This window comes from Elaeis guineensis, chromosome 2 (genome assembly GCF_000442705.2).
Source record: "Elaeis guineensis isolate ETL-2024a chromosome 2, EG11, whole genome shotgun sequence".
Classification (NCBI taxonomy): Eukaryota; Viridiplantae; Streptophyta; class Magnoliopsida; order Arecales; family Arecaceae; genus Elaeis; species Elaeis guineensis.
Genome location: NC_025994.2, coordinates 119,234,229 through 119,261,532, shown reverse-complemented (window position 1 = coordinate 119,261,532; position 27,304 = coordinate 119,234,229). Strand labels below are relative to the sequence as shown.

At 48.5% G+C, this 27,304-nt stretch overlaps 1 protein-coding gene and 1 pseudogene across 2 annotated transcripts; both read right to left on the bottom strand.

Moving 5' to 3' along the window:
- Window positions 1-10,754, bottom strand: LOC105039658 (ubiquitin-conjugating enzyme E2 28). 2 transcript variants are annotated; one of them, XM_010915881.4, is made up of 5 exons: window positions 10,600-10,754; window positions 10,381-10,467; window positions 3,312-3,439; window positions 1,245-1,349; window positions 1-423 (listed from the first exon to the last, which is right to left on the bottom strand). In XM_010915881.4, the coding sequence occupies exons 2-5, from the start codon at window positions 10,448-10,450 to the stop codon at window positions 280-282; spliced, it is 447 nt and encodes a 148-aa protein (XP_010914183.1). In that variant the 5' UTR covers window positions 10,451-10,467; window positions 10,600-10,754; the 3' UTR covers window positions 1-279. The 2 variants fall into 2 exon arrangements, with proteins under 2 accessions (XP_010914183.1, XP_010914192.1); XM_010915890.4 differs by having other exon boundaries at window positions 10,381-10,460; window positions 10,600-10,739.
- A 1,370-nt stretch (window positions 10,755-12,124) lies between these two features.
- On the bottom strand, window positions 12,125-27,304 carry LOC105039978 (vacuolar protein sorting-associated protein 25-like; annotated as a pseudogene).

Below are 27,304 nucleotides of genomic sequence, written 5' to 3'. Positions count from 1 at the left end.
TTATCTGAACCAACCACATATAGATTTAATAATTCTTAAATCTAAACAAGCAAGAATGATTGAGAGGTTACAGGGTCCGTTATCAAATTCTCATGCAAACAATCAAATACACAAATGTTTCGTCTTTTTGGAGAGCTTGTTGAGGCTTTCATTCCTAGTCTTCCAGTAGGTTAAGAAAGGCAGACAACTTCATTTTACATATAACAGATGATACAGCAACCAAATATAATTAACAAGGGACAGACAAATGACCCCAACAATCTCCCACCGTCTTCAATGCTAGCCCATTGCATACTTCTGGGTCCAGCTCCTTGCAGTCGCCTCATACTTGGCCCGATCGGTTTTGTACATGTGTGCAATCTCTGGAACCAATGGATCATCTGGGTTTGGATCCGTTAACAGGGAACAAATTGACAGCAGTACCTGAAAGTGGACGAAAGAAACCCCTTCCCATTTGCTTAAACAAGATGTACTTGTAGCGACACAATAGGCAATGTAGAGAATTGGCAACATAAATGCATGAAATATGCACTCATTTCGGAACATCATTAGGATCAACCAATTGATAACTCTTGATGTGGGCTACAGAAAGGAGTCACTTTGTCAGGAGATGTCTAACTTATCAATTCTAGGCCTATCCTTGAGAGCTTCCTATATTGCAGAACAAAAATTACTTCTCCAAAACTAGTAGTTAAATTAGGTGACTTTACCCAAGTAGTGAACGCCCTTGAGTTATTGTTTCTAGATCACTGCACGTGCATCGCACAAGGATGACTGTATACTCTCAGCTTTGGAGCATGCACTGCCTTTGTTACAAGAAACTGAACTAGGTAGGATGCGTTTACCTAATATGAGAGTACTTGTAGCACTGTAGAGCCTCATGGGGGTAAATGCGCGACTGATTGAAGAGAGTGAACCATTTCTTAGTTGTGATCCTAACATTATGCAAAGATGATATGTTTGGGAGATGCTAAATGTGCACTCCCAGTCCCCCACTTATTATTGATGCACTGCAGTGTTCTCCAAGAACAGTTGGGAGTGCACATTAACAGAAGGAGCATCCATAAAGTGAAAAAAATGGAGCAGCTGTGTAGGAACATGGGTTTCACAGCATTAAATGCCGTGAGAGCCATGGAGTCCAATGAACTCACAGTTCAAAGTTTTGGTTTGATTGCCTTGCAGATAACGAACTTGTTATGAGCATCAAATTGAGGAAAAGACTGTACAAGGAAAAAAGGAATAACCTTGGAAATGGTAAGCGCAGGACTCCATTGCTCCTTTAAGATATCAAGGCAAATGCTTCCATTGCTGTTAATATTTGGATGGAAAACCTTAGTCCTGAATGCCACCTGCAAAACACATTGGAGAAGTCACATCATTAACCCGTCTAAATAGCCATTCAAACTGAATTTAATCGCATTTTATGCTGTTCAATTGAACCAGAAATTCTTTCTTTCAAAAATAATTGCAACAAGTTCTCAACACACCCACACCCCCAAGCACCACTTGATATCGTAATTTAAGAGGTGAAGGAATCTTATTGAGCAGCTTCTTTGTAACAGCAGACAACAGTAGATGGATGACTCAAATTTTGTGTGCAGACACTGTTCATGGTTTGCAAACAGCAGCTAGAGAATTTTGTAAATATTAGGAAAAAGTAGTGGTTATTGTCACTCAGGTAGTTTATGGGTCATGTCAGATGAAGTGTCACAAATCGAGCAACTACCAAGGAGGCTGTGCTTTGACATCAGAGTACAACAATGCACAAAATTCGAAAAAAAGTTGTTGTACTCTGATGTCCTATGAGCAACCATCTTGAATAGACAGGCACGAATTTGCTTATAGGGCCAGATAATTGAAATTCATTACACCTAGGAGAACTTAAACCAATCTTTTGAAAAGGGTTCCGGGGAAAAAACTGTATGAAGAGAATCACGAATTCAAAAACTACCAAAACAGGGTGGTACGAAAGGTGCCATACTATTCCAGCACGAAACCAGCACGAGTACATTCATTGGGACACTGAAATAGCTGTACCCATCCCATACCAGCAATACCGATCCGTACCACTCCATATTGGTGGTACCATGCCTCTTGGTACCAATGGATTTTTTGATTTTTTTAGAACCTTTCAGTTTCAATATGTGCCGGATGTAAAGGTATCATAAAAACACCACACCGTTCTGATAATAAAAAAAATATGGAGATCAATACAGCTATTGGAAACCTTGAAAAGAATATTTGGCCCTTAGTAGAATCCAAATGTCAAATGTGAACAATAAAGCCAAACAAGATTAACTGGACAGCAGAAATGATTGATTATGTGACTGAAAAAGCAAGTTATAATTGTTGTAAGAGTTTGCTACAAAGAATCTCATCCAGTAGCACCAATAGTTTGCTTCTAGACTTCTAGTCATATAATTCAAGAACAAGGACTCACTCTATTAATGTGCATTATACAAGCTGAGATTGAAGCTAAAGACGTGCTCACAAAACTTAACATCAGACAGTAATGATGATTTAGCTTATTTGTTTTCAACTGGATTAAGCTTTTTAATAATATTTAAACTTACAGGGTGTATATCCATAGTCTGGCAACCTCAGTTACTATTTATTTCTAAAATGTTACTATTTATTTCTAAAAACCTAAAACTTAAAATTATCCTCCATTTCAAATAAAGAAAAATTTTGCTCAAACATTAGATATCAAATTCGATGGTGGCAAAATATCTCATAGCCAATCAAACATTACCGTTTGTTAAATCTAGCCAATCAAACATTACAGTTGTTAAAATGAGATTTAACAACACTGAGAATAGCTCAATTAGGGTCCCATCAATCCTCGAACAACCTGTTCAGAAAACTCAAGTTCAGCCCAAAGTTGCGGTAGTCAAGTATAAGCTTGAGAATTGGGCTTGAACCCCGATTTAGATGATGCTGCAGAGTCTCTGAGTATGGCCTAATTCACTTAAGTTCAGCTAGATTATACTCCTAAATATCACCCCAAGAATACAGACATCAAAATTAGTATCATGTCAAATAAAGTAGAATGCAAATATAGGGTAATTTTGTTCCAACAACCACCATGAGCTGTATGAATTCCACATCTATCAAAGATGTCAGATCAACACATACTAAATTGAACAGAACATCAACTGGATCATAATTTGATATATGAGGACAACTCAAGCCCTTGAACAGCTAGAGTTACATCACAGGTAGAAAGTATAATACAAAAGATTTCATGGTATTACATGGCATCAACAAGCTCCATTACCAGTTTATGCTTTAAATGTTAGCAGTGGTAATACCTTTGGTGGCTTAAATGGATAATCTGGAGGGAAATGGATGGTAACTAGAAAGACTCCACCTGCATAAGGACTGTCAGGTGGGCCCATTATTGTTGCTTGCCAATGAAACATGTCTTCAGCCACAGGGCCTGTTAAATCCAATACATGCAAAAGACGTAATATAAGTTAAAGATTTCCTTTGAAAATTTATTTGCACACATGTCCATATTAACAACAATGACGTAATTGTAAAACTTGATACACTGACCCACAAATCAATTGAGTTTGTAAAATATAATAGCAAGTCCCTATCCAGCCAGAAGCATTTGATCATTTGTGGGGTAGCGGTGTTAGGAACTCATTTTTACACGGCCATTAAAGTTGAAATGCAAAAATGCTGGACAGAAAAACTAGCATATGAACGTTTCAACATGTTCAAAACCATGAAAAACATTAGCGTGCCAATTCATACCATAAAAATCCGCAATACAATGAATTTATCATGTGGAGAAAGAGAGTTTAAAGTGCTTATTTTGTTTTCATCAAGCTTCCTGGAACATTAGAGCAGTTGACTAAATAAACAAAACAAGATTAAGAAAAATAGAAGAAAATGCAAGCCAACTGCTGGTTATATTTTAAATATGTCAGAGATTTCAAGTGGGGCACAAGGAATAAAGAAAAACATTGTGTCAGACATCATTTCAGCAGAGATTGCCTAACAGTGGCACTTTGTGTGTAAATCATCAATTACCAAAGAATATATGAAACCCAACTTTTTTACCATGAGGTTACTAATATGTCATGTTTCCTCATGACATTAATATAGCAGAGGCATGCCCCATTGCAGATTAACTTATAGAATTATAGAATGCAGTTGCAACTATCCACCTTAACATAAATAGACAAACTAAGTCTAAGCAATAGGTCCTCTCAAGCAAGCCATAAGATCATATAGGATACAAAAGCAAGCAGAGGCTCCTGAATCCCAATACATTTTATATATGTGCGTGTGTGCACGCGCATGCGCGCGCACATGCTAATCTGCAAAACATCCGGACAGATCTTATAGTCCAGATGAATTTCAGTATTCACCCTCCTACCCTGAGATAAGCAAAATGAAATTTCAAGTATCATTGGCACCACTAACTTTTAGTACCTTATAATCCTTCTACAATGTTATAAAAATCTTCATTTTCCTCACAAACTAATTTGGAGCGAAAGACATGCTACATGAAATCGTTCGAGTGAATTTATACAAATTAAATAATCACATAATACATGAATAACTTTAGATCACAAAGAAAGATACAGAATCCTAAGGATGAACATTAGGCTAGAGTCTGGAAGGAAAATAATACGCGAAGGATGTCAAAAGCATAACTCAGATTCAGAGAGACTGAAGGTTATTTACCTACAATAATGCCTCAATTAGGAAAAAAACAATGCAGATTTTACCTCAACACTTAATTTCCGCAAACAAGGCATGGTACATGGAAAAATCTGCTTTACACTAGAAGACTTTTTTGAGCATTAGTTTGAAATATACCTCCCATCAAGCAGCTACCTAGAAGAATCACAATTTGTTCTAAACATACTGACCATCTGCTGCAAGAAGTGAGTCATCTTCCTATGAATTGACCACATCATATACAAAGAAATCATGTCCATAGACTTTGATATGTGATCAGATGGCAGATTTGGAGCCAGCTGCATCCCATCGCATAATTCAAATGGACTATCATATCACTACATTTGTGATCAAATGCATGAAAACTGTAAAGTAAAACCTAACTGAGGATGGACATCCATAAGACTTAAGCTTGATCTGACAAGTGGAAGTTACTTAAATGTCACCCTGTAAGTTTATCACCATATGACAAGTCAGCCTAATGACAAACAACCGTACATAAACATATAATTTTCCCAAAAAAAAAAACTACTCTTTCCATCTACGTCATGAGCAGTGTTTCCAAATGGATCGCCCACATAACTTTTTCCTAGGATGCATTTTTGTAAGAAAAGGTGCCCCCATTATCCATTTTCCTCAAACTTGACCATAGATTAAACCATAAGAAAAAGGGAGGTTGGGCCATCCATGTCTAATCGAACAACAGGCATATACACTCTGAACATCCATGGTTGATTGTCGCCTACTAGAAACATACAAAAAACTCTCCCTATCCAGCCCTGAACTATGCACATCAGTCTACTTGCAGCTCTTGGGGGAATAAATGGCATCCATAGGAATGGATATCATTGATACTGTGCATAATGGGATGCGATGCATTTTTTCCATAGATGGATATATCTGAACATGTGATATTAACATTGTACAAAGCTGCTCCTCACAGAGTCTAATATCTTGATTCAATCAGCAATCATACAAGATTTGTGCCAAGCTGACGGTTGGCAGGATGAAGCCGATTCTTGCACGATGGATTTGCCCTGAGCAAGGGACATTTGTTGGTGGCCGAAGCATCTCCGATAATATTCTTATTGCCCAGAAGTTTATATATGATCTCTATCGGGCTTCCTCTTGCCGCAATCTTATGGTAATCAAGCTAGACATGGAGCGAGCATACGATCGCATGAGTTAGCGGTTTCTAAAGCAAGCCCTGGAGGAGTTTGGTTTCCATCCGCGTTGGATCGGTTGGATTATGGTGTGTATCTACCGTCCCGCCTTTGTCATTTTGATCAATGGGACGCCCTCAGACTACTGCTCGACGACCAGGCTGTGGCAAGGTTGTCCTTTATCCTCATATCTCTTCATTCTTTATGTTGATGCCCTTTTGTGAGCTCTTCGTGCTACGTCTCAGGGATCGAATCTGACTAGCTTCGGAACCCAGCCGATCTCGCACTTGTTTTTGCAGATGATTGCTTGTTGGTGGGTTGGGCCTTAGTCCGAAATGCTGCTGGCTCCAGGAGGGTCCTAGAGGAGTACTATCTATCTTCGGGCTAAAAAGTGAATCTTCACAAATTGGCAATTCATTTCAGCTCGAAGACACTGATCCAACTTCGGCATATGATCAAAGACGTTCTTGGAGTTGCGGAGCACAATAAGATTTTGCTCTACTTGGGATTTTCCAAGGCAGGTTAACGACTTAGAAGGATTGAGTGCATAGGGATGGAGCAATTAATCCAGGAGTGGTTGGAGGGGTGGCAAGCCAGAGCTCTCTCCATGATGGGCAGACTTATCTTAGTGAGGTCAGTCATGAATGCTATACCTGTTTATCTCTTGTCCAACACTATCCCCAAAAGACCCAGGTGGCAAAAATCGAGCAACATTTTTGAATATTTCTGTAGGGCCCGAGACCTGGAGGTGGTGGTGTGCGCTTGCTGGCTTGGGATGCTGTGTCAGCCACTGGCAGATGGCGGTTTGGGGATCCGGTCACTGATCGCCAAGCGGGAGGCCCTGATTGCTTAGCATGCAGCTCGATTCCTGTTCGACCCCGTCAATTGGTGGAGCTCGATAATGAGGGCCAGGTATAGTTCACAGGATGCAGGAGCGGAGATCCAGACAAGTCGAGGTGCTCCTTCCTATGGAAAAAGATTGTGCACGGGCCTCCAAGGTCATTTCACATACTAGATGGCTGGTGGAGGATGGTCAGTCTGTGAACATCCTACTCGATCCACGGGTGGCTGAGGTGCCGTTGAGCTGCTGACCAATCTTTATTAGTGTTGGGTATAAAATATCCCCCGGCCGAAGTTTGTAAAAGACCGACCCTTCCAAGATTTTTCCAGTTTCGACCTTGTGTGACGTCTTTCTGAACTTTCTCGACCATCCGGACTTCTCCGACAATGAGCTTCTCCATTCATCTACCGGGCCGCTCCAAACACCCTCCAGGCTTCACTATCAACCGATCTTCTACAGTAACCAACTATTCTCTAAATCTCTTCCGGACTTCTCCCAGCCACGATCGACTTTACTCCGGACTCCTTTCGGGCTTCGTCGACGTCCGAGCTTTCCCAACAACAGGGCTTCTGCAGTAGCCAAGCTCCATCCAAGTTTCTACAGCGGTCGACCGCCTTCCGGATTTTATCCGGACTCCTACGGGAGCCGGATCTCAGACGAACTTCTACCGCAAGCTGTCTACTCCGAACTTTTACTGCAAGCAGTCTACTCTGAACTTCTACCGCAAACAGTATACTCCGAACTCCCACAGCGAGCGGTCTACTCCGGGCCTCTACTGTAAGCGAATTCCATCCGAGCTTCTACTGTAAACAAATTTCTTCCGAAATTCCATCACAGGCAGACTTCAGCCGAGCTCCTACAGTGGACGGATCCCAGACGAGCTTCTACAATGGGATAGGCTCCACCGGCCAGGTCACTGCTCCGAGCTCCCACGACAACCGATTTCGATCGAGCCTCTACAATAAGAGACCTCCTTTCAGCCTTCTGCAAGTACCGGGCTCCTTCCGAACTTCCATAGCGGATGGATTCCGGACGAGCTTTCACAGGATCCCCAGACTCCTCCAGCGGACGAACCTCTCCAACGCCATCCGAAGTTCACCGCCGGCCGACCCTCCGCCAGATTCTTCATGAAACCGGACTTCTCCTGCGGATAATTTTCAGACAAGCTTCCACATCAGGCAAATTTCAGATGGACTTCTTTAGCAATTGGACTCCTACCAGGCTTCTTCAACAGACGGTTCCTGTCCGAGCTTCTACAGCAGATGACTCCCTTCTGCAGCACCAACGGCACTCCACAACCGTTAACCCATCAACAACTTCGGGAACATCCGAGCTTCTCCCAAATTGCAGGGACAGAAAGTCATTCCGCTCCATCAGACGTCCCAACCGAGCTTCAGCCAACAGGTTCGAACTCTCTGACAAGTCGCGACAATGGCCACTACCCCACTCCACTCCCTGTAATAGATTCCACGTGGTCCCCACCACTCTCTGGTAAGTCGCGACAACGGACACCACTCCGCTCTCCACAACAAACCCCACGCGGCTCTGAACCGCCCTCTGACGCCACTACTCTTCGCAACAAACTTTGCACGGCCACGAACGGCCCACTACCAGACGGTTACGGACGTCGCTGTCAATCAGTTACGCTCCTCCGTCTATAAAAGGGACCCTCCAGATACGTTATTTCTTAAACTCTAAACTCTATCTCAAAACTCTGCTAAAATTTTCCTCGTGCACTCCATTTCTGTTGAAGCAGAGTACTGACTTGAGCGTCGGAGGATCTTGTCGGAGCACCCCCAACTCTGATTTAGACTTTCCTTACAGGTCCCGGCAGCAGCCGCGGTCATCCCGACTCCAGCTTCTCCGGCTTCGACGGAATTCTGCACCAACAATTAATATGAAAATTGAGGACTTTATGAGAGTCTACGATTTGCTTGTCCAAGATGGTCGAGACTGGGATTCAGTGGCTGTGACCCAACTATTCAAGGAGATCTTGGCAGAGTGTCTATAGTCCTTAGCGATTCTGGCACATAGTACTTAGGATGTTAGAGTTTGAAGATCTTCATGTTTGTTGAGAGCGATAACGACGAACCTCTATCGTCAATTCTAGAGGAAGCCATCAAGGCGGATGGATATTGGATGGATCTGAAGGATTGGAGTGCACCCGTAGGTCAGTCTTTTTCTTTGGAAGGTTGTTTAAAAGCGGCTTCCGACCAAAACTATCCTGAGGATGAGAGGCATGGATATTCAGTCTGCCCGATTTGTAATAGAAAGGAAAAAACCATTGAACATGTTTTTTTTGTCTGAGAGCGGCACAGGTGTGGCACTCGACAAGCATATATAGCTTTTCCTCCCAAGAGGGGGCCTTGCATCGAGAGTTCTTGGCGTTGTTGAGATGGAGCGCCGATGCTAGAGCACTGAGGTCGATTGACATTCGGACTGCTTATATTGCTCACCAAATTTGGCTATCCAAAAATAGCCTAATGTTTGAGGCTAGGAGATGTTCGGTGAGATTTATTCTGGAGACAACCTTGACTTTAACTATTAAGATGATTGATGTGATCTCAAGACCTTTGAAGACCTGAAACTCTCAATCAGCTCATGAAACAACTCATGGGATATTCATCATCTGGGAGCCCCCTCCTTCGAGGTTCCTTAAGGAACACTTCGACAGCGGTGTCAAAAGCAGGGGTGGTGAAGCTGGTTTTGTGATTCGTCACTATGCCTCTAAACTAGTAGCGGCCGAGAGCAGTCATCTCTTTGACCCATCCATTCCTACTATGGAGATTGAGGCTACATGGGCTGGGATCACTCACGCACATCGGACCCTTCATGCCAATCATCTACTCATTGAAGGTGATTCAGCCACTGTTGTGACCTGGCTTCAGAAGTGTATACAAGGGGACACTAGTCACCCCTTTCTGCAAGATATTGTGGCTATGCTGTCTGGCTATGCAGACCTCACCATTAGGCACACTTTATGAGAGGCAAACACAGCAGTTGACTGGATAGCTACTTTTGTCATGGAGCACTCTGGATCGCGTATGTGGACTGACTTACGAGAGACCCCTAACCCCCTTAGGGATATTTTGCTTTCTGATTATTTTGGATGTATTTACACAAGAAGGATTTGATTGATCCATCTTATCAAAAAAGAAAATCAGCAATCATACATGAGAAAGAGCTAAAATGACTAAACTAAGAAAACCAAACGTATCAATTACATCACTTGAAAGATTCTTATAGACACTTCCGAACGAGCCTTGAACATGGGCCCTGTATTTCTATTCTTCTACTCACCATACGAATCAATAAGCAGCTAGGCTTTCGGGATAAAGGCACCCTCAAATCCAAAAAAAAGAAAGAAAAAGGGAACTTTTCTCGCTTATGGAAAACCATCTGTTTCCAGCCAGAAATCTAGATAGCCGAACAAATAGAATCGTGTTATGCCCTTCGAGCCCCTATTCTATATCCATAAAGAAGGGAAACAGAAATCCAAGACACTTGTTTCACAATATTCTAAAAACAGAACACCAAAATCCAGAAAATTTACATCTATTTGATCAGAACACAATGACGGATTGATCAGATCCAGGTCTCATACCAATGAAAACCTCACAATCCGGCAGAATCATGGAAAAAAGTGCCGCAAAATGGAGGGTTTTCAATCTGGGATACCTGCGCTGCAAGACGTGGGGGGATCTTTCTGGAGATCCTTCAGCTCCTTCAGGATCCGCTTGGAAGCCATAGTCGTAGACCTAATCCCTTCAATACCAAATAGATCAGAACGACAGAAGAAGAGAGGAGGAGATAGAGATCAAAGGTGACAAGGGCAGCCGGGGGGGGTTGTGGTGGACGTAGGGGGGAGGGGGAGAGAGAGAGAGAGAGATGGAGTACCGTAGGGCTGGGGATTTCTTGGATCCTTCGCTCTCTATCCCTAACGCGGTTTTGAGCAGAAGCGGAAAAGGGAAAAGAAAAAGAAGGGAAAGTTTTGTAGCGAGTGCTTTTGTTTTCCCCTCCGAATATTTTACAAGTACGAAGAAGAGGAAAGGAATCGTGTTCGAAGGGTAATAACGGTGATGGGGACGGTGATGATTGCAACGGAACGGAAGGCATGCGTGCTTTTGACGGGGCCTTCGACAACAATCATGCCTAGCACGTGACGTGCACGTGACCGAAATATAAATTACTTGTGTTTGAGGCTACAACTTCACCAATGGAAACACCAAATTATAAATTACTTGGTGGCCAAAAGTGTTGGCAGCTTGACCTCGTCAACTTATTAACCATTTTGAAGGGAAGTCACAACAGCCAACGTATATTTGTCTGTAAACAGTCATGCAGGAGATCAACAACAGCTACATCAATTCCAAACTTACATAAATAAGATAGAAATTAATACTAAAAAAAAAAAAATCAGATAAGAAAACAATCAAGCTATCTATGTTTTGATTGCTTTCACTTTCGAGTCGAGACTTTCATCATATATAGATCTTTCAAAAGCAAATTTCATCAATTTTGACAGAGGGGATTTATGCAGTTAATTTGGCTTGCTGAGGCTGCTGGAATTGGCTAGATCAGTTCATTGACTGGTAGGACGAAATGGCACAGCAGATTGGCATGTTAATGAAGGAGAAAGAAAAGACTGTACAAGTTCCAAGAAACAAATTCTCAATTCACCAAAATAAAGGAAACAAATTTTCTAAGCAGATCTTGCACTTAAAATTGATCCAAGCGACTATATGAGCAGTAACCCTCCTTAATTTGGACTACTGCAATATTAAATAGAAAAAGAAGTATTTCATCTGCAAGAAAATAAATATCAGGAGAAAATTATCTAAATAAATTGTTAAAGGACAGATATTCATGTCTTTGTGCCAAAGAGCTGCATTTCGAATAGGTCAATCCCTCGTAGTATCTAATTCAATCAAAACAGTCCCATTAAACTCCCACAGAAGGAATATAAGTAATAACTCATACAACTGTGGCCAGCGCCCTGATGCCTTCTTTATGGTTAGTGGGTAAACCTCAAAGCCAGCTAACATGAATCAACGATCAGGTGTTCAAAAATCAAACATTTGCACATTTGAACAGCGACCACACAAAGCAACAAGTGGCAACTATAATGAAGCCTAAAATTCAAACGAACCTGGTCCCCCGGCAACCAGCAAGCACTGAGATCACTCAGACTGCAGTCTGGCCCTTTTTTTTTTTTATATTCTGAGGAATGAGATTTGGAATTGTATACATGTTCCTCAGATTTAAAGCATCAACAAATTATACTTTGTGAATGTTTACTCATACGCACTTTATTCATCAGTCTGATACACAAATTATGAAATGCGAAGATTTTTGAGGATCAGGAATTTGGTTGGAAAATGGGAATGATTAGCCAGCTGTTGAGAAACAGGATATGTATAATTTAAGCAGGGAATTTCACTACTCCATCATCTGTCGAAGCTCCCTTGAAAATTGCTGCTTTACCCTTTTGTTCAAGTAATCTCAGCGCACGCATCAGCACACCACGATCAATCCCCGCAAGCTCTGGAAGCATAGGAAGTAAATGTCATAGAAAAAGGTTGAGGATAGACATTTCAGCAGAAGGCCAGTTATACGCTAAATGTCAACTAGATTTAGATGAATGTCAGGTGAACAGAGTTACCAATAAGTGTGCCCACATGAATCAAAATATTCAGATATTTTAGGCAAATAATGCTATGAGGTGCGTGCCAACAAAAAACCAAAGAAATAAGTTCAACAATGTCAATAAAATTGTTACATTTAAAAAACAATTCAAACATTGAGGGATTTGGGATTACCGGTCCCATGAGTTTCAATTCCTGATTGTATATCCTCGACAGTCGTGATGGTGTCTTCAAATCCATTTTCTTTTGCCTGATAAAATCAGAAAAAGAACTGGAACTGATGAGCACATGCTGAATATTGTTGTGATAATTTGGAGATTGAATTAAAGTTAACTCACAAAATTCAAAATAAAATCTGCCCAATCTTGAATTCTTAATCACAGAATAAGACATTTCCTGTGGCTTTTGTCCATCCATTCTTCACGACCTGCAAGAATGTACAAGAGAAGCCATTTACTTTCATGACAATGTAATTATAATGCACTCTACCTTTTTTTCAGATTTCTCCACCAAACAAATACACTATGTTTTCACTTTCAAATAACAATCATGACAAACCTTCAGCAACCAGAGCATTTAGAAATACCTCTCTTGCCTCATGGCTGAGAGATCCTGCATGCCCACCATGACAATCCAGTAACAAAGTTATGAAAGGACTAAGAAACCACCAGCAAATGATAACTAGAGAACCATATGTTTAATGCCGCATTTGAGGCCAAAAAAAAAAAAACTTGGTTACTTTCTCACATGCTAATGAGGCCCAACCAAAAATGTTTGAAAGAAGCAATTTATATTCTATAACTGTTCCTCTTTAACATGCTTCTGAACTGTTTGACACCTTTCCAACATACAGAAGTATTCATGTATTCCACCAAGAGATATGGCTTACTTTCAATGACTGGATTAGGAAATAGGGGAAAATTTTCTTCCAGCCCAATGACAAATATTTTTTGACTTCTACGGTAATCAAGTATCAGTTCTGTTGGGGGATACCCACCGACCGACTGGCCGACCGACCGACTGGCGGCCCGACCGACCGACTGGCGGCCCGACCGACTCCGACGGACGACTCCGACTGGCCGACCGACCGACTGGCGGCCCGACCGACTCCGACTGGCCGATATACCGACCGATCGTCGGTCGGGGCGACCGACTGACGGATGCCATCAGCGGCTAACAACCGGCCATTCAACGGTCCATCGCCGACTGGGGATATGTCGGGCGTATCCACCCCGACCGACTGAACCCAGAGGTCTGATGGCCGACTCACATGAAACTCGCCGACCGACGGAGGAACCCGACGCCACTCTGCTGGCCACCGACCTAGGGTCGGCCGACTCCTCCGATCGCCGTACAGCCGCCAGACCTTGTCAGCTCTGACAGCGACATGCGGCGCGGCTACCTAGGGGCATTGTCCCGTCGAGGGCATTGTCAACCCTGGTGATTTGACAGCCGCACGGCGACTCTGACAGTCCACAGTGAGTTGACAGTTCCTCACTTGTCCGCGCCATTAATGACGGCGCCATACCGTGCTCCACTATATAAACCGGGGAAGGCAACAGTGCAAAGGATCTATCCGCTCCGTCTCTCCCTAAAACGCAGGCTCGCTCCTCTCTCTCTCTCTCTCTCTCAGAGCTCTCTGTCTGCATTTCACTGTTGCCCAGTCACCTCTCTGACTTGACCGTCGGAGGGTCCCCGCCGGAGCCGCCTCCGGTCAGTGCGGACTTCCTTTTGCAGGTGCACGCTTCCCGACGATCAGACGACGAGGTGATTGGCCGCAACAGATTGGTGCGCTAGGTAGGGGACAGCATGACAAAGACAAGAGCTCAACGATCGAGGGTCACTGGGTCGGCCAGGCGCTCTTACCGCCGGGAAGAGGCCTCCCCGCCCCCACCGGCGGCGGAGCCTAGCTCTCCGCGCCCTGCAGTGACCGCGGAGGCCCAGATTGCGGCCATCGTACGGCAGATGACCGTACTGACCGACGCAGTCAAAAGCCTCCAGCAGCAACCGGCGGCCCGACCTATGCCCTCCAGGAGCAGCCGCCGACGACCGCGCCGATCCTTGTCGCCTCCATGCGAGCGCCCCCAACAGCACTCTCATGGAGAAGAGGAGAGACGACCATGGCGCGACGACCGACGGTCCCAGCGGCCCTCCCCTTCCCCATTGGAACGGGCAAGGAAGGAGAAACGGCCGCGCACACCGTCGGCCTCCCTTTCAGAATCTTCTGGAGACTCCACTCCTGGGGTCTCCCAGCATCGACGAGCGGACGACTACGAGCGACGGTTTGAGGAAATCGACCGCCGACTCGCCCAGTTGCAGATGGACGGCCAGAAGTCTTCAAACGACGTCGACTTCCAGACCGCCCAACCTCTCTCTCGACTGTTCCTCGACGAGTCGATTTTCAGTCGGTTCAAAATACCGCACGTGGAGCCATACGATGGCTCCACCGACCCAGTCGACCACCTCGAGAGCTATAAAGCTCTCATGACAATTCAAGGGGCAACCGATGCTCTTTTTTGCATCGGCTTCCCCGCCACACTCCGCAAGGCTGCCAGGGTCTGGTACTCCGGTCTCCGATCGGGAAGTATCCATTCCTTCGGGCAGCTCGAGCACTCGTTCGTGGCCCATTTCAGCACCAGCCGAAAGCCACCGCGAACGTCGGACAGCCTTTTCTCCCTCAAGCAGGGGGAAAATGAGACGCTCCGACACTTCGTGGCGCGATTCAACGCGGCCACGCTCGAGGTCCGGGACCTCAACGAAGACATGGCTGTCTCAGCCATGAAGCGGGGCTTGAGGGCGTCCCGATTCACTTATTCTCTGGACAAGACCCTCCCTCGGACTTATGCCGAGCTACTGGAGCGCGCATACAAGTATATGCGCGCGGACGAAGGAGCGTCCGACCGATGCTTGGCTGAGCCCAGAGGCCCGAAAGAGAAGCGGAGGAAAGGTCGGGAGCCCGCCGAACCCAGCAGGCCCCCGATCGATAGTCGGGTCTCACCACCCCGACGAATCCAAAAGCCACCCCGACAGCAGACTCCGAGGCCGGTATGCCCCAGGTACGACTCCTACACTCCTCTCTCCACTCCCCGTGTGCAGATCCTGATGGAAATCGAGGGAGAGGAATACCTGCGACGGCCTCCGCCTCTGAAGGCAAAAGGCCTCGACCGTCGGAAGTACTGCCGGTTCCACCGAAGCCACGACCACGACACCGAGCGGTGCATCCAGTTGAAGGATGAGATTGAAAATCTCATCCGCCGGGGGTACCTCGGCAAATTTCGAAAGGGTCCGCCGACCCAACCAGTTGCCGATCGACGCCCCCAGCCGACTGAAGAGGCGGCGACCAACCAGCCGACGGTCGGAGTCATCAACATGATCTCCAAGCGACTGGGCCCGGGGACGTCTGCAGGAGGGGAGCCGACGAAAAGGCCGCGCCCGGACGACGTAATCACCTTCACAGAAGACGACGTTCAGGGCATCCAAACTCCCCACGACGACGCTGTTGTTTTGTCGGCGACAATAGCCAATTATGATGTAAAACGAATTTTTGTTGATAATGAAAGTTTGACAAATATTTTGTTTTACTCGACCTTCTCCCGAATGCGACTGTCAACTGACCGACTCAAGAGGGTCTCCATGCCCTTGATCGGCTTTGCCGGAGACGCCGTCACGATAGAAGGAGAGATCACCCTGCCCGTGACGGTGGGCACCGAACCACGGCAAAGCACGATCTCCCTCACTTTCGCGGTCGTCCAAGTTCCTTCGGCTTACAACGCCATACTTGGGCGACCCGGATTGAACGCCCTCAAGGCGATCGTCTCGACGTACCATCTCCTTGTTCGGTTCCCGACCAAAAATGGAATCGGAGAGATGCGCGGAGATCAACAGCTCGCCCGACGATGCTTCCAAATCTCCGCTCAAAGCGACGAGTCGAAGGATCCTCTGATAATCGACAAGCTGGACCAACGGGAGGAGGAAGAACGGGGTTCGCCGGCCGAGCAGCTCGAGGCGATCCCGATAGGAGAAAATCCCGACAGGAAAGTTTGGGTCGGGTCTCAATTGCCCGACGTCGAACGACGCCGACTGACGGAGCTGCTGTCGGCCAATGCTGATATATTTGCTTGGTCGGCAGCAGATATGTCGGGCATCCCCCCAGAAACAATAACTCACCGACTCAACATCGACCCGACGATGAGGCCGGTGAGGCAGAAGAAAAGGTCCTTCGCCCCGGAGAGGCAGAGGGCCATCGACGAAGAAGTGGACAAGCTACTCGAAGCAGGCTTCATCCGAGAGTCCACGTATCCCGATTGGCTCGCCAATGTTGTCATGGTCAAGAAAGCCAATGGGAAGTGGAGGATCTGCATCGACTACACCGACCTAAACCGAGCCTGCCCAAAAGATAGCTTTCCACTTCCGAAGATCGACCAGCTGGTGGATGCGACGTCCGGATTTCGACTGCTCAGCTTCATGGACGCCTTCGTCGGGTACAACCAGATCCGGATGGCGCCCGAAGATGAGGAGCACACCACGTTCGTGACCCCGAAGGGCCTCTACTGCTACAGGGTGATGCCCTTCGGATTGAAGAACGCCGGCGCCACCTACCAGCGACTCGTCAATAAGGTCTTCAAAGACCAGATCGGGCGCAACATGGAAGTGTACGTGGACGACATGCTGGTGAAAAGCGCGCAGATCCCGGACCACGTTCAGGATCTCGAGGAGACCTTTCGCACCCTTCGACGACACCGAATGAAGCTCAACCCGACCAAGTGTGCTTTCGGGGTGACCTCAGGGAAGTTCCTCGGATTCCTCGTTTCTCAGAGAGGGATCGAGGCCAACCCTGAGAAAATAAAGGCAATCCTCGGCATGCGCCATCCGAACACCAAGAAGGAGGTCCAACAGCTGAACGGAAGAATCGTCGCTCTTAGCCGATTCATTTCCCGATCAGCTGAAAGGTGCCTCCCGTTCTTCAAGATTCTGCGTCAAGCGAACGGTTTCTCTTGGTCGGATGAGTGCGAACAAGCCTTCGAAGACCTGAAAAGGTACTTGACTTCTCCGCCGCTGCTCGTAAAGCCGCAGGTCGGGGAGACCTTGTATCTCTACTTGGCCACGTCTTCCGAGGCGATCAGTTCGGTGCTCGTTCGGGAAAACGAGTGCCGAACTCATCAGCCCATCTACTACACCAGCAAAGTACTCCACGGCGTCGAAGCCAGATATTCGGAGACGGAAAAGATGATTTTCGCCCTGACCGTCTCCGCGCAACGGCTCCGGCCATACTTCCAGGCCCACGCCATAGTGGTACTCACCAACCAGCCCCTGAGGGCGATACTGCGCCGATCCGACACATCTGGATGACTCACAAAGTGGGCGATGAAGCTTAGCGAGTTCGACATCCAGTACCGGCCAAGGCCTGCCCTGAAGGACCAGGTCTTGGCCGACTTCATCGCCGAATGCCCGACGACCGACCAAGGGTCGGGAGCTGAAGACCCGGGACGAGACGCGGTCTCTGAGCCAGACCCGATCTCCACCTGGGTACTCCACATCGACGGAGCCTCGAACGCTCAGGGAAGCGAGGCCGGGCTCCTGCTCACGAATTCGGATGGGGTGGTCACCGAATACGCCCTCCGGTTCGACTTCAAGACCTCCAACAATCAAGCCGAATACGAGGTACTCCTCGCTGGCTTGAGGATGGCGAAGGAGCTGGGCATCGACAGCCTCCGGGCATTCTCCGACTCTCAGCTGATCGTGGGGCAGGTCAAAGGCGAGTTTGAGGTGCGAGATCCAACCATGATCAAGTACCTTCAGAAAGTGAGAGACCTCGTGGCGCGACTCGAGTATTTCAAAATTTCTCACATACCTAGGTCGGAGAACGCCCGCGCCGACGCACTCTCCAAATTGGCAACGTCGGCCTACGACTCTTTGGGTCGGACGTTCGTGGAGAACCTCCAGCAGCCGAGCATCGATCGGGTCAAAGAAGTGCAACAGTTAACGTCCGAACCAAGTTGGATGGACCCGATCGTCCGGTACCTGACCGACGGGATCAGTCCCGAAGATCCCACGGAGGCCAAGCGACTCCGATGGTCGGCCTCACAATATGCGATCATGGATGGCCAACTCTACAAAAGGTTATTTTCCCTCCCTTTGCTCAGGTGTTTGGGGCCGACCGACGCCGACTACGCTCTCCGAGAGGTTCACGAAGGAATTTGCGGGAACCACTTGGGGGGCAAGTCCCTAGCCTTCAAGGTCCTGCGACAAGGCTACTACTGGCCGACTATGAAGAAGGATGCGGCAGAGTTGGTCCGGAGGTGCGAGCCATGCCAAAAGTATGCCAATATTCAACACCAACCGGCCAGCCAAATTGCTCCTATTGTCGCTCCGTGGCCCTTCGCCCAGTGGGGAGTCGATATTCTCGATCCATTCCCACCAGCATCGGGCCAGAGGAAGTTCATCGTGGTCGCCATCGACTACTTCACGAAGTGGATCGAGGCCGAGCCCTTGGCGCAGATTACCGAGCGGAAGATGGAGAACTTTATCCAAAAATCCATCATCTTCAGGTTCGGATTGCCGCACACCATCATCACCGACAACGGACGGCAATTCGACAACCAAGACTTCAGAGACTTCTGCACCAGGTTCCACATCAGGCACCGATTGACTTCGGTCGGGCACCCTCAGTCCAACGGCGAGGTCGAGGTGACCAACCGAACCTTGCTCCACGAACTCAAGACCCGACTGAATGAAGCCAAAGGTCTCTGGGTCGACGAGCTGGGCTCCGTTCTGTGGGCTTACCGAACGACCCCCCGCATCCCGACCGGGGAGTTGCCGTTCAGCTTGGCCTACGGGATGGAGGCGATGATCCCCCTCGAGATTGGCCTGCCATCTTCGAGGGTCGAGCGGTACCAAGAGCCGGACAACTCCGAGAGTCGGAGGGCCGACCTAGACCTCCTCCCCGAACTACGAGATGAGGCTCAAATCCGAATGGCTTCATACCGACAAAGGGTCGCCCGGTATTACAACGCCAAGGTCAGACCGAAGCTTTTCAGGCCTGGCGACCTGGTCTTGAGGAAGGCAGAAGTATCGAAGCCCTTGGACCAAGGGAAGTTGGCTCCCAATTGGGAAGGACCCTACAAGGTTGCAGATACCTACGGGCCGAGGGCCTATCGACTGGAGACCCTTGAGGGGAAGCCCATTCCCCGGACTTGGAACGCCGACAACTTGAAGCTGTATTACCAGTAAATTCTGTAATTCAGTAGTCGGAATACAAATTCAGTTTGAAATCTCGGAGTCTTAACTCTTCGACTAATGATCGGCGCTTAGCCCCAACGTATCGACGTGGACCTAGCATCCACCTAAAACTGACGACCTCATCATCGGTAATGCATCGGACTCTTGCGAGGACCGACGCATCTACAAGAACGGGAGTTGCACTCCTTCGACTTTCGGCAATACATCCACCCTTGACAAAGGCCGATGCATCAGTTGCGACGGGAGTTCATACTCCTACGGTCGAATTTTCGGGCCGAACCATCGGCCGACAGGCCGATCGGGCCCCGATCGAAGAGAGGCTAAAAGCCCACGCGACTGTCGTCGCGATTTCCAACCAGGCTACGGCCGGTCGAGGGATATTCGGCTTACCACCGTCTATCGCACGATGCGACCTTAGTCGCATCCACGACTTGCCGACCGACCCACGGCCGGCTGAACGACATTCGGCTTGCTACCGTATGTCGGAAGACACAGAACCCGACGCAAGAGCATGGGGACCCGACTTACTATCGTTCCTCCGACACTGCGTCGGATGACATTCGACTGAACGCGTCTATGGAAGCCCGACTACCGAACCTTTACCAGGTTCGGTCGGCTCCTGACTCAACAAGACGCGCCCGACTAATGTGCTCGACTACAAGAAGCCGACCCAAAGTCGGGACGCACTCTACTTTCGGGGCTGCACAAGTTGTTGAAGTCCTACCGACTTACGTGAGTTAGCGACTTACTTAAGTTAGCGACTCACGTTCGGCATCGCAGAACTGTTCGGCATTACAAACAAAAGCAGAAAGGAAGAAGTTTCATTCATTACTGAAAGGAAATTACAAAGTCGGGTCGAAGCCCGATTACATATATTTTTTCAGAAAACAAAAAAGTAAAGATAGTCGGCAGGGCCCGATCATCTGTCCTAGTCGATTTCCTCGACCGACGGAGGATCGGGGATGACCGGCGTATCGGCCATAAGTGGTGCTGGGTCGGTGGCTGAAGGAGGGGCTTCAGTCGACGAGGGGATATCGGTCGGCACCTGCTCCGGGACGGCTTCCTCCGCCACGACGACGCCTCCCGGTGGCTGATCGGCCATCTCCTCGGTTCCTTCCCCTTCGGCTCCTTCCTCCTCGGCTAACGGCGGGACGACGCGGCTGACGTCCAGCTCCGAGTACAAGGCATGGACGGCATCCCGACCGTCCTCGAACCTGACCCGGTATGAGGCGAAGCCCGACTCGAGCATCTCCTCCCGGTATTGGTCGGAAGCCCGGAAGTCTTCCACCGCCCGATCGGCCGACTCTTTCGCCGACCTTGCCTCGTCCTCCGTGCGGGCGAGCGACTCCCTCGCCGACTCTGCTTCGACCCTCGCCATTTCGGCGTCGATCTGAGCGATCGATAGCTCCTCTTCGGCTTCGGCGAGCTTCTCCAGGCTGACCCGAAGTTGCTCGCGTTCCCCTTGGAGTTCGGCGGTGGCACCGTCTCGTTCGCGTCGAAGACGACGCACGGCCCAACCCTTGTGCCTGGCCTCCTTCTTGGCCGACCGAAGTTCGGACCCGAGCCGGGAGACCTCGTCGACTAACTTGGCCTCCCGGTCGGTCGATTGTTGAAGCTGGTCGGCCAACATCACCCTCTCGGCTTCGGCCACCGCCGACCTCTCCTTGAAGGCTGCCCGGACGTTGCCGAACCTTCGGTACCCGGCCTCCAGTTCGGACATCGTGAAGATCAGCTGCCGATGGAAAAAGCTTCGTCAGAATCGCATAACAAGGAAAATTTTCTAAGGAAAAGAAAAGATGATGCGAAGCTTACCTCAACCATCGTCGGGTAGAACCGCGACAGCATCTCGGTCACCTGCCGAGATCGCAGCGACTCTACGTCGGCTGGGAGGAGGATCCCTTGGCACAACCTCCTCGCAAGGTTGTGGTCGGCCAATGCCGACGCACCCTCGGGGTAGTATGCGCTGGGAGGCACTGAGCGGCTCCCTGATCTATCCTCCTCCGCGGGCTCCATCGGGGCTTTCCCCCGATCAGCTACCCCGACCGACGGGACCGGCAGCGAGGGGACGCTGGAGTTCAACCCGGTGCCCCCCGTTGCACCAACGGACGCCGCCGGACGATGTTCGGTTTCCCGAACGTCATCCGGCTCCACCCGCACTGGCGAAGCCGCCGATGTTCCCTCGGCCGCCTCCTCAGTCGGCCTCTCCTCTATGTGGACCGTCGGAGCCGCGAGGGCTATTACCGGCTCCGACTGGTCGGTCGCCGACGCCTCGACGGTCGGTGGAGCTGGAGCTGGTTTCTTTGGAGGGCACGAAGGGCCGGCCCCTGATGCTGGCCTCTTCCTCGTCGCGAACCGCCGAATCTAGGCGTCCGTCGGCCGCATCCTTGGTGGTGTCCCTGCAATACCGACAAGAATGTTAAAGACCGGACCAAGAGCCGAACAGAAAGAAAAGCCGGGGGATTGGGCGATACCTATTCGGGGGACCAGACTCAAGCCGGCGTCATAGAGAGCTTGTTCGGTAACAAGCTCCCTCTGCTTCGGGACCGACATGTCTTTCAGTCGGTGGAAGTCCTCCCGGTCGTCCGCCTCCACCCGACTGTTGTCGTTGGCCTCGGTTCGGGGCACACCCCAGCGAGAAGGAAAGCCCCAAGGAGAAGAGGAGGAAACAAAGAAAAATTGGTTCTTCCACCCATGAATGGATGATGGAAGACCGGTGATGAAGGCAAGACCCTTCCGGGGGTTGAAGAGCCACCACCCTCGGGCTTTAGGGTGGGGTCGGAGCACAAAGAATGCCCGAAAGAGTGAAACTCGGGGGTTGGTCGGCAAGAACTGACACAACAGCGCGAAGGAAATGATTAAACGGACAGAGTTCGGTGCCAATTGCGCCGGACAGAGTCCGTAATAATCTAATAAATTTCGGACAAACTCCGGAATTGGAAGTCGAAGACCCGCGCGAAGGTCTTCAACATATAGCGCCAGATCGCCAGGCGGAGGGCTGTTGACCCGACCGCCGGCCCCTGGAGCGGAGAGCCGAAACTGCTCCGGGATGCGATATTGCTCCCGAAGCCGATCGACATTCGGCCCCGAAAGCGAGGAGGCCTCATCTTCCGGAGCCGATCGGGAGTCATCGGTCGGGTTCCCCGACCGAGCTCCCTGAGTCGGATTCCTGGTCATTGTGCCGGAACCGAATGAAGGAGAAAGAAAAGAAAGAGAAGAACAAGAAGAAGAGGAAGGCGGGACCACGAACCAGATGGATCCCTCCGGAAGCAAGAAAGCTCTGCCCGCGACGACTGAGAAATCGTCCGGACAGAGTTTCCCCAGCGAAATGGCAAGTGTGGGTCGTGGGTCCGGGAGGTCCTATATATATAGGGCCGACCGACGGCCGAGATGCTTCCGCACCGACCGAAGACCCGCGGATGCGCGACGCGTGGCGCCCGTCGGTTGGCGAAAGATTCGGCGCGCCCCGTCCCGGGACGGCCGCACCGCCCACATTAAATGCAGGAGGCGCCGGCCAACTACCCTCGACACGCGGCACGCGGGGCGCGGCTCCGCATTCATGCGCCCGCGCCGATTCGCGTTCCCGATGCGATGCCTGACAGCGGCCCACTCTCCCACGATCGGCGCCGAATATCCGGTCGTCTGACGCCGTATCGTCCGGCGCCCGATCTTCTGACACCGACGTAACGTCTGACGACGACAAGACGTGGCGTCTAACACCTGACGCCGACGTGACTTCTGACATCGACTAGACGTCCGGATCGCTTGGCATTTATGAGGCGTCTGGCATCGGATCAGCCGGCGGTACGGTCGGATCTACGCATGCGACAAATCCACTCCCAGTCGTCCGGGATCGCTGCCCGAATGAAAGCATCGGCCAGCTCACCACCCGACTTAGGAGTGGAGGGGGGCAACTGTTGGGGGATACCCACCGACCGACTGGCCGACCGATCGACTGGCGGCCCGACCGACTCCGACGGACGACTCCGACTGGCCGACCGACCGACTGGCGGCCCGACCGACTCCGACTGACCGATAGACCGACCGATCGTCGGTCGGGGCGACCGACTGACGGATGCCATCAGCGGCTAACAACCGGCCATTCAACGGTCCATCGCCGACTGGGGATATGTCGGGCGTATCCACCCCGACCGACTGAACCCAGAGGTCTGATGGCCGACTCACATGAAACTCGCCGACCGACGGAGGAACCCGACGCCACTCTGCTGGCCACCGACCTAGGGTCGGCCGACTCCTCCGATCGTCGTACAGCCGCCAGACCTTGTCAGCTCTGACAGCGACATGCGGCGCGGCTACCTAGGGGCATTGTCCCGCCGAGGGCATTGTCAACCCTGGTGATTTGACAGCCGCACGGCGACTCTGACAGTCCACAGTGAGTTGACAGTTCCTCACTTGTCCGCGCCATTAATGACGGCGCCATACCGTGCTCCACTATATAAACCGGGGAAGGCAACAGTGCAAAGGATCGATCCGCTCCGTCTCTCCCTAAAACGCAGGCTCGCTCCTCTCTCTCTCTCTCTCTCTCAGAGCTCTCTGTCTACATTTCACTGTTGTCCAGTCACCTCTCTGACTTGACCGTCGGAGGGTCCCCGTCGGAGCCGCCTCCGGTCAGTGCGGACTTCCTTTTGCAGATGCACGTTTTCCAACGATCAGACGACGAGGTGATTGGCCGCAACAAGTTCCTTCCAAAGTTGCACTTGCTTCTCACGTGTTTCCCTTGCTGGCTGCAAACTACAAGGACAAATATAATAAAAGTTACATGCTGGTGGCCTCCTGCTGAAGTGAAAAAGGAACAAAATTCCCGTGACAAGGACAATATCAACAATTGTACAAGTAATACATTTTTTTTTTTTTTTGGTTAAAAATAACACGTAATGTTTCATTAGTATAAAAAGCCAACAATACGTACTAAAAAATTGAGCTAAACTAAAAACTGGGAACTTTTTTTCCTTAACAATGAGGAAGTTGTGTAATTAAAACAATGAAGGCATGTTTTTTTTTTATATTAATACTTGGTAATTTCCAGCAAAAACCCACCAAGCTGACCAAAATAAGTAGATTTTCATAGGGGTTTGCATAACCAGGTTGCGTTTGGGTCTTGCTAGTCAGGAATTAACAAGTTAAGAGGGGGTGGATCTGCTTTAAAATTTAATGCCAGATCCAGGGCTCTGCACCCATGATTAACTCAAAGGAGGAAAGACCCGAGAGAAATGATTCTTGAAATATCAAGCATATATTATATACTATATGTCTATTACGAACATACTTTAAGCTACAAGCCTTATCCCACCTACAATCTGCTCTATAGAATATAAAGGATGGTCCTCCAAAGTTTGAGAACTATATAGCAAGTTCTTAGCTTGACGTCAACCTTTCATAATTAGGAACCAAAGTTTCAGCAGCACAACTTTTAGCACAAAAGGAGTTTACCTTGTGAGAAGCGAAACTTGTTTGTTAGCCAACTAAAGCTCATTAAATAGAGGAGAGAGACCCAAGATTCTGTGATATTTGAAAAGAGTCTAGACAAGGATGAAGAGGCAAGAATATAGGTACTTGTGGTTACACATTAGGTACAGGTTGTAAGAAAAAGAGAAAGATTGGCACGAAGCACCAAAAAGGTATCAGATAAGATTAGAAAAAAAAGGCTTTCCTCAATAATAATTTGTGCAACTTTTGTTATGAAATTTGACAATAGAATAAAGGGATATATGTTAATATTATCTGGCACCACCAAGGCAAAGAGGGTAATTTCTATGTGAAAAGAGTGCAGGTTTAAGATTGACCATGGCGATAATCTTTGAGAAAGTATTGAATGAAAAACAGAGAGAAAAGAAAAAGAGAACATAGGGCTATAAGCTAGCAGACCAAGCTAATAAGACAAACATGCCTAGATCCAAATCCATGCCAATAATTTCAGACCAATTAAGGCAGCTGAATGGATTATTTTGATGTGTGTACCACTTGCAAAAATTCAAAATATCAAACTACAGTAAAGTCATCTTTTATAATGAGTTGTAACTATAGTCAAGTTTGGACATTAATCAGGTTTATTCTTAGATGGCCTAAATATAACACCATGCATAAGGTTCAGATCTTTGATTCTTATGCATGGTAACAAGGATCCAGGTTTATATTAACGAATCAACCCACTGATGTCAAATCTATTACTTACTGATACAGGTTTGATATAACTTGTGGCAGTGTCCAATGCCTAAGGTTCAGATCTTTGGTTCTTGTGCGTGGTAACAAGGCTCCAGGTTTATATTGACAAATTAGACCACTGATGTCAAATGTATTGCTTACTGATACAGATTTAGTGCAACCTGTGGCAGTGTCCAATTATATACCATTCAGTAGTAACTTTGCAATAAGATAAATAGAATTCAACTTTTGAGAACAGATTCAATTAAAAAGCTGTTCATCTGTTGATCAGATGCGCTCGACACTCCCCACTCCCCATTCCTCATAAATGGAGAAAAATCATATCAGTGGGCTAGATCAAGATCATAAGAAAGATATTTTATTCTTCTAACACAATTTAAATTTTAAAAACAATAAACATATATTTTAAAAAAATTAAAGCAAGAACTTTAGAAAGAACCATGTTAAGATTTGATGCCTCAAGATTCGATCCACATTGAGCCCACATCGAAGTTCACGACGAAAAACGGAGTCCAACGAGACTAAGATCACCTCAAACGGAGCTCGGACGGAGAAGATATGTGCTTTTGAAGTCGGCACGCAACCGGGGCGGCGGAGGACCGCCGGCGGAGCGGCGGCGGTGCGGCCGTAGGCGGTGGGACGCTGCCCAATGCGCGAGCCAGGCGCATTGGGCGCGGCCCAGTGCTGGGCACGCGGCCCGGCCCAAGCGCACGCGTAGGGCGCGGCCCAGGCCCAGGTGCCCGGCGTGTGCACGGGCCGACCCAGGCCCAGGCGCCACTGGGGCCTGGCCTGTACCCCGATCCATCGTGGACCGGACGGTCCACGACCGGGTCTGTGGACCGTGTGGGCGTTTTCCACACGTTTCGCACGGTCCACAGTACTATTCTGTAGACCGACGTACGATCGGAGGGCGTGGGTAGCCTGCGGTCTTGATCCAACGGCTGGGAAGGTTATTTAGCTTTGTTTAGGACTCCTAATCTCTCTCTAATTGATGTTTAAACCCTTTAAAAGGGACTTTACACGAGAACAGATGGGCGAGTGGCCTAGTTTCTCGTGGATGCGGGCGTGGAAGGTTTCGTGTGGATACTAAAGACCCCGTGAAGAGAGAGAGGTGCGAGGCCGCTGAGAGAGAAGGAGCAGGAGGCTCTTGGACAGCGGATGCCGGTCGTTTCAGGAGTTCAGAGGAATCTTCCAAGAGTGAGAGCTTTTGTGAGGGAAAACTTTTAGTGAGAGAGAAATTGGGTATACGAGGGTTGAGGATGAAATCTCTTTTTGTAAATTTTTTTTTCATGGTGAAATTTGCATGTCCCATGGAGATGAGTCTTTTTGTGGCTAATCTACATATTTTGATTATTTTTGTTTTATTTCTTCTTTCTTTCTACTGCATCGTGCAGTACTAAAAAGATTTTGAGAGATGATGTCCTGGCTAGATATCCATCCAACAAACCATATTTAAAATGAAGAGGTTTAGTAGATTACGTGAAATAGGGTGGATAATTGAAGGAGCAAGGCAGCTTAAAGTCCCCCGATTTCTGCAT

Bases quoted from the DNA above. Each gene is read 5' to 3' on its own strand.
- LOC105039658 (XM_010915881.4), bottom strand. From the start codon at position 10,450: ATGGCTTCCAAGCGGATCCTGAAGGAGCTGAAGGATCTCCAGAAAGAT. The intron at 3,440-10,380 runs GTATCCCAGATT...TGGATTTAACAG, and splicing joins CCCCACGTCTTGCAGCGCAG to GCCCTGTGGCTGAAGACATG. The intron at 424-1,244 runs GTTATTCCTTTT...GTCCACTTTCAG, and splicing joins CTGCGCTTACCATTTCCAAG to GTACTGCTGTCAATTTGTTC.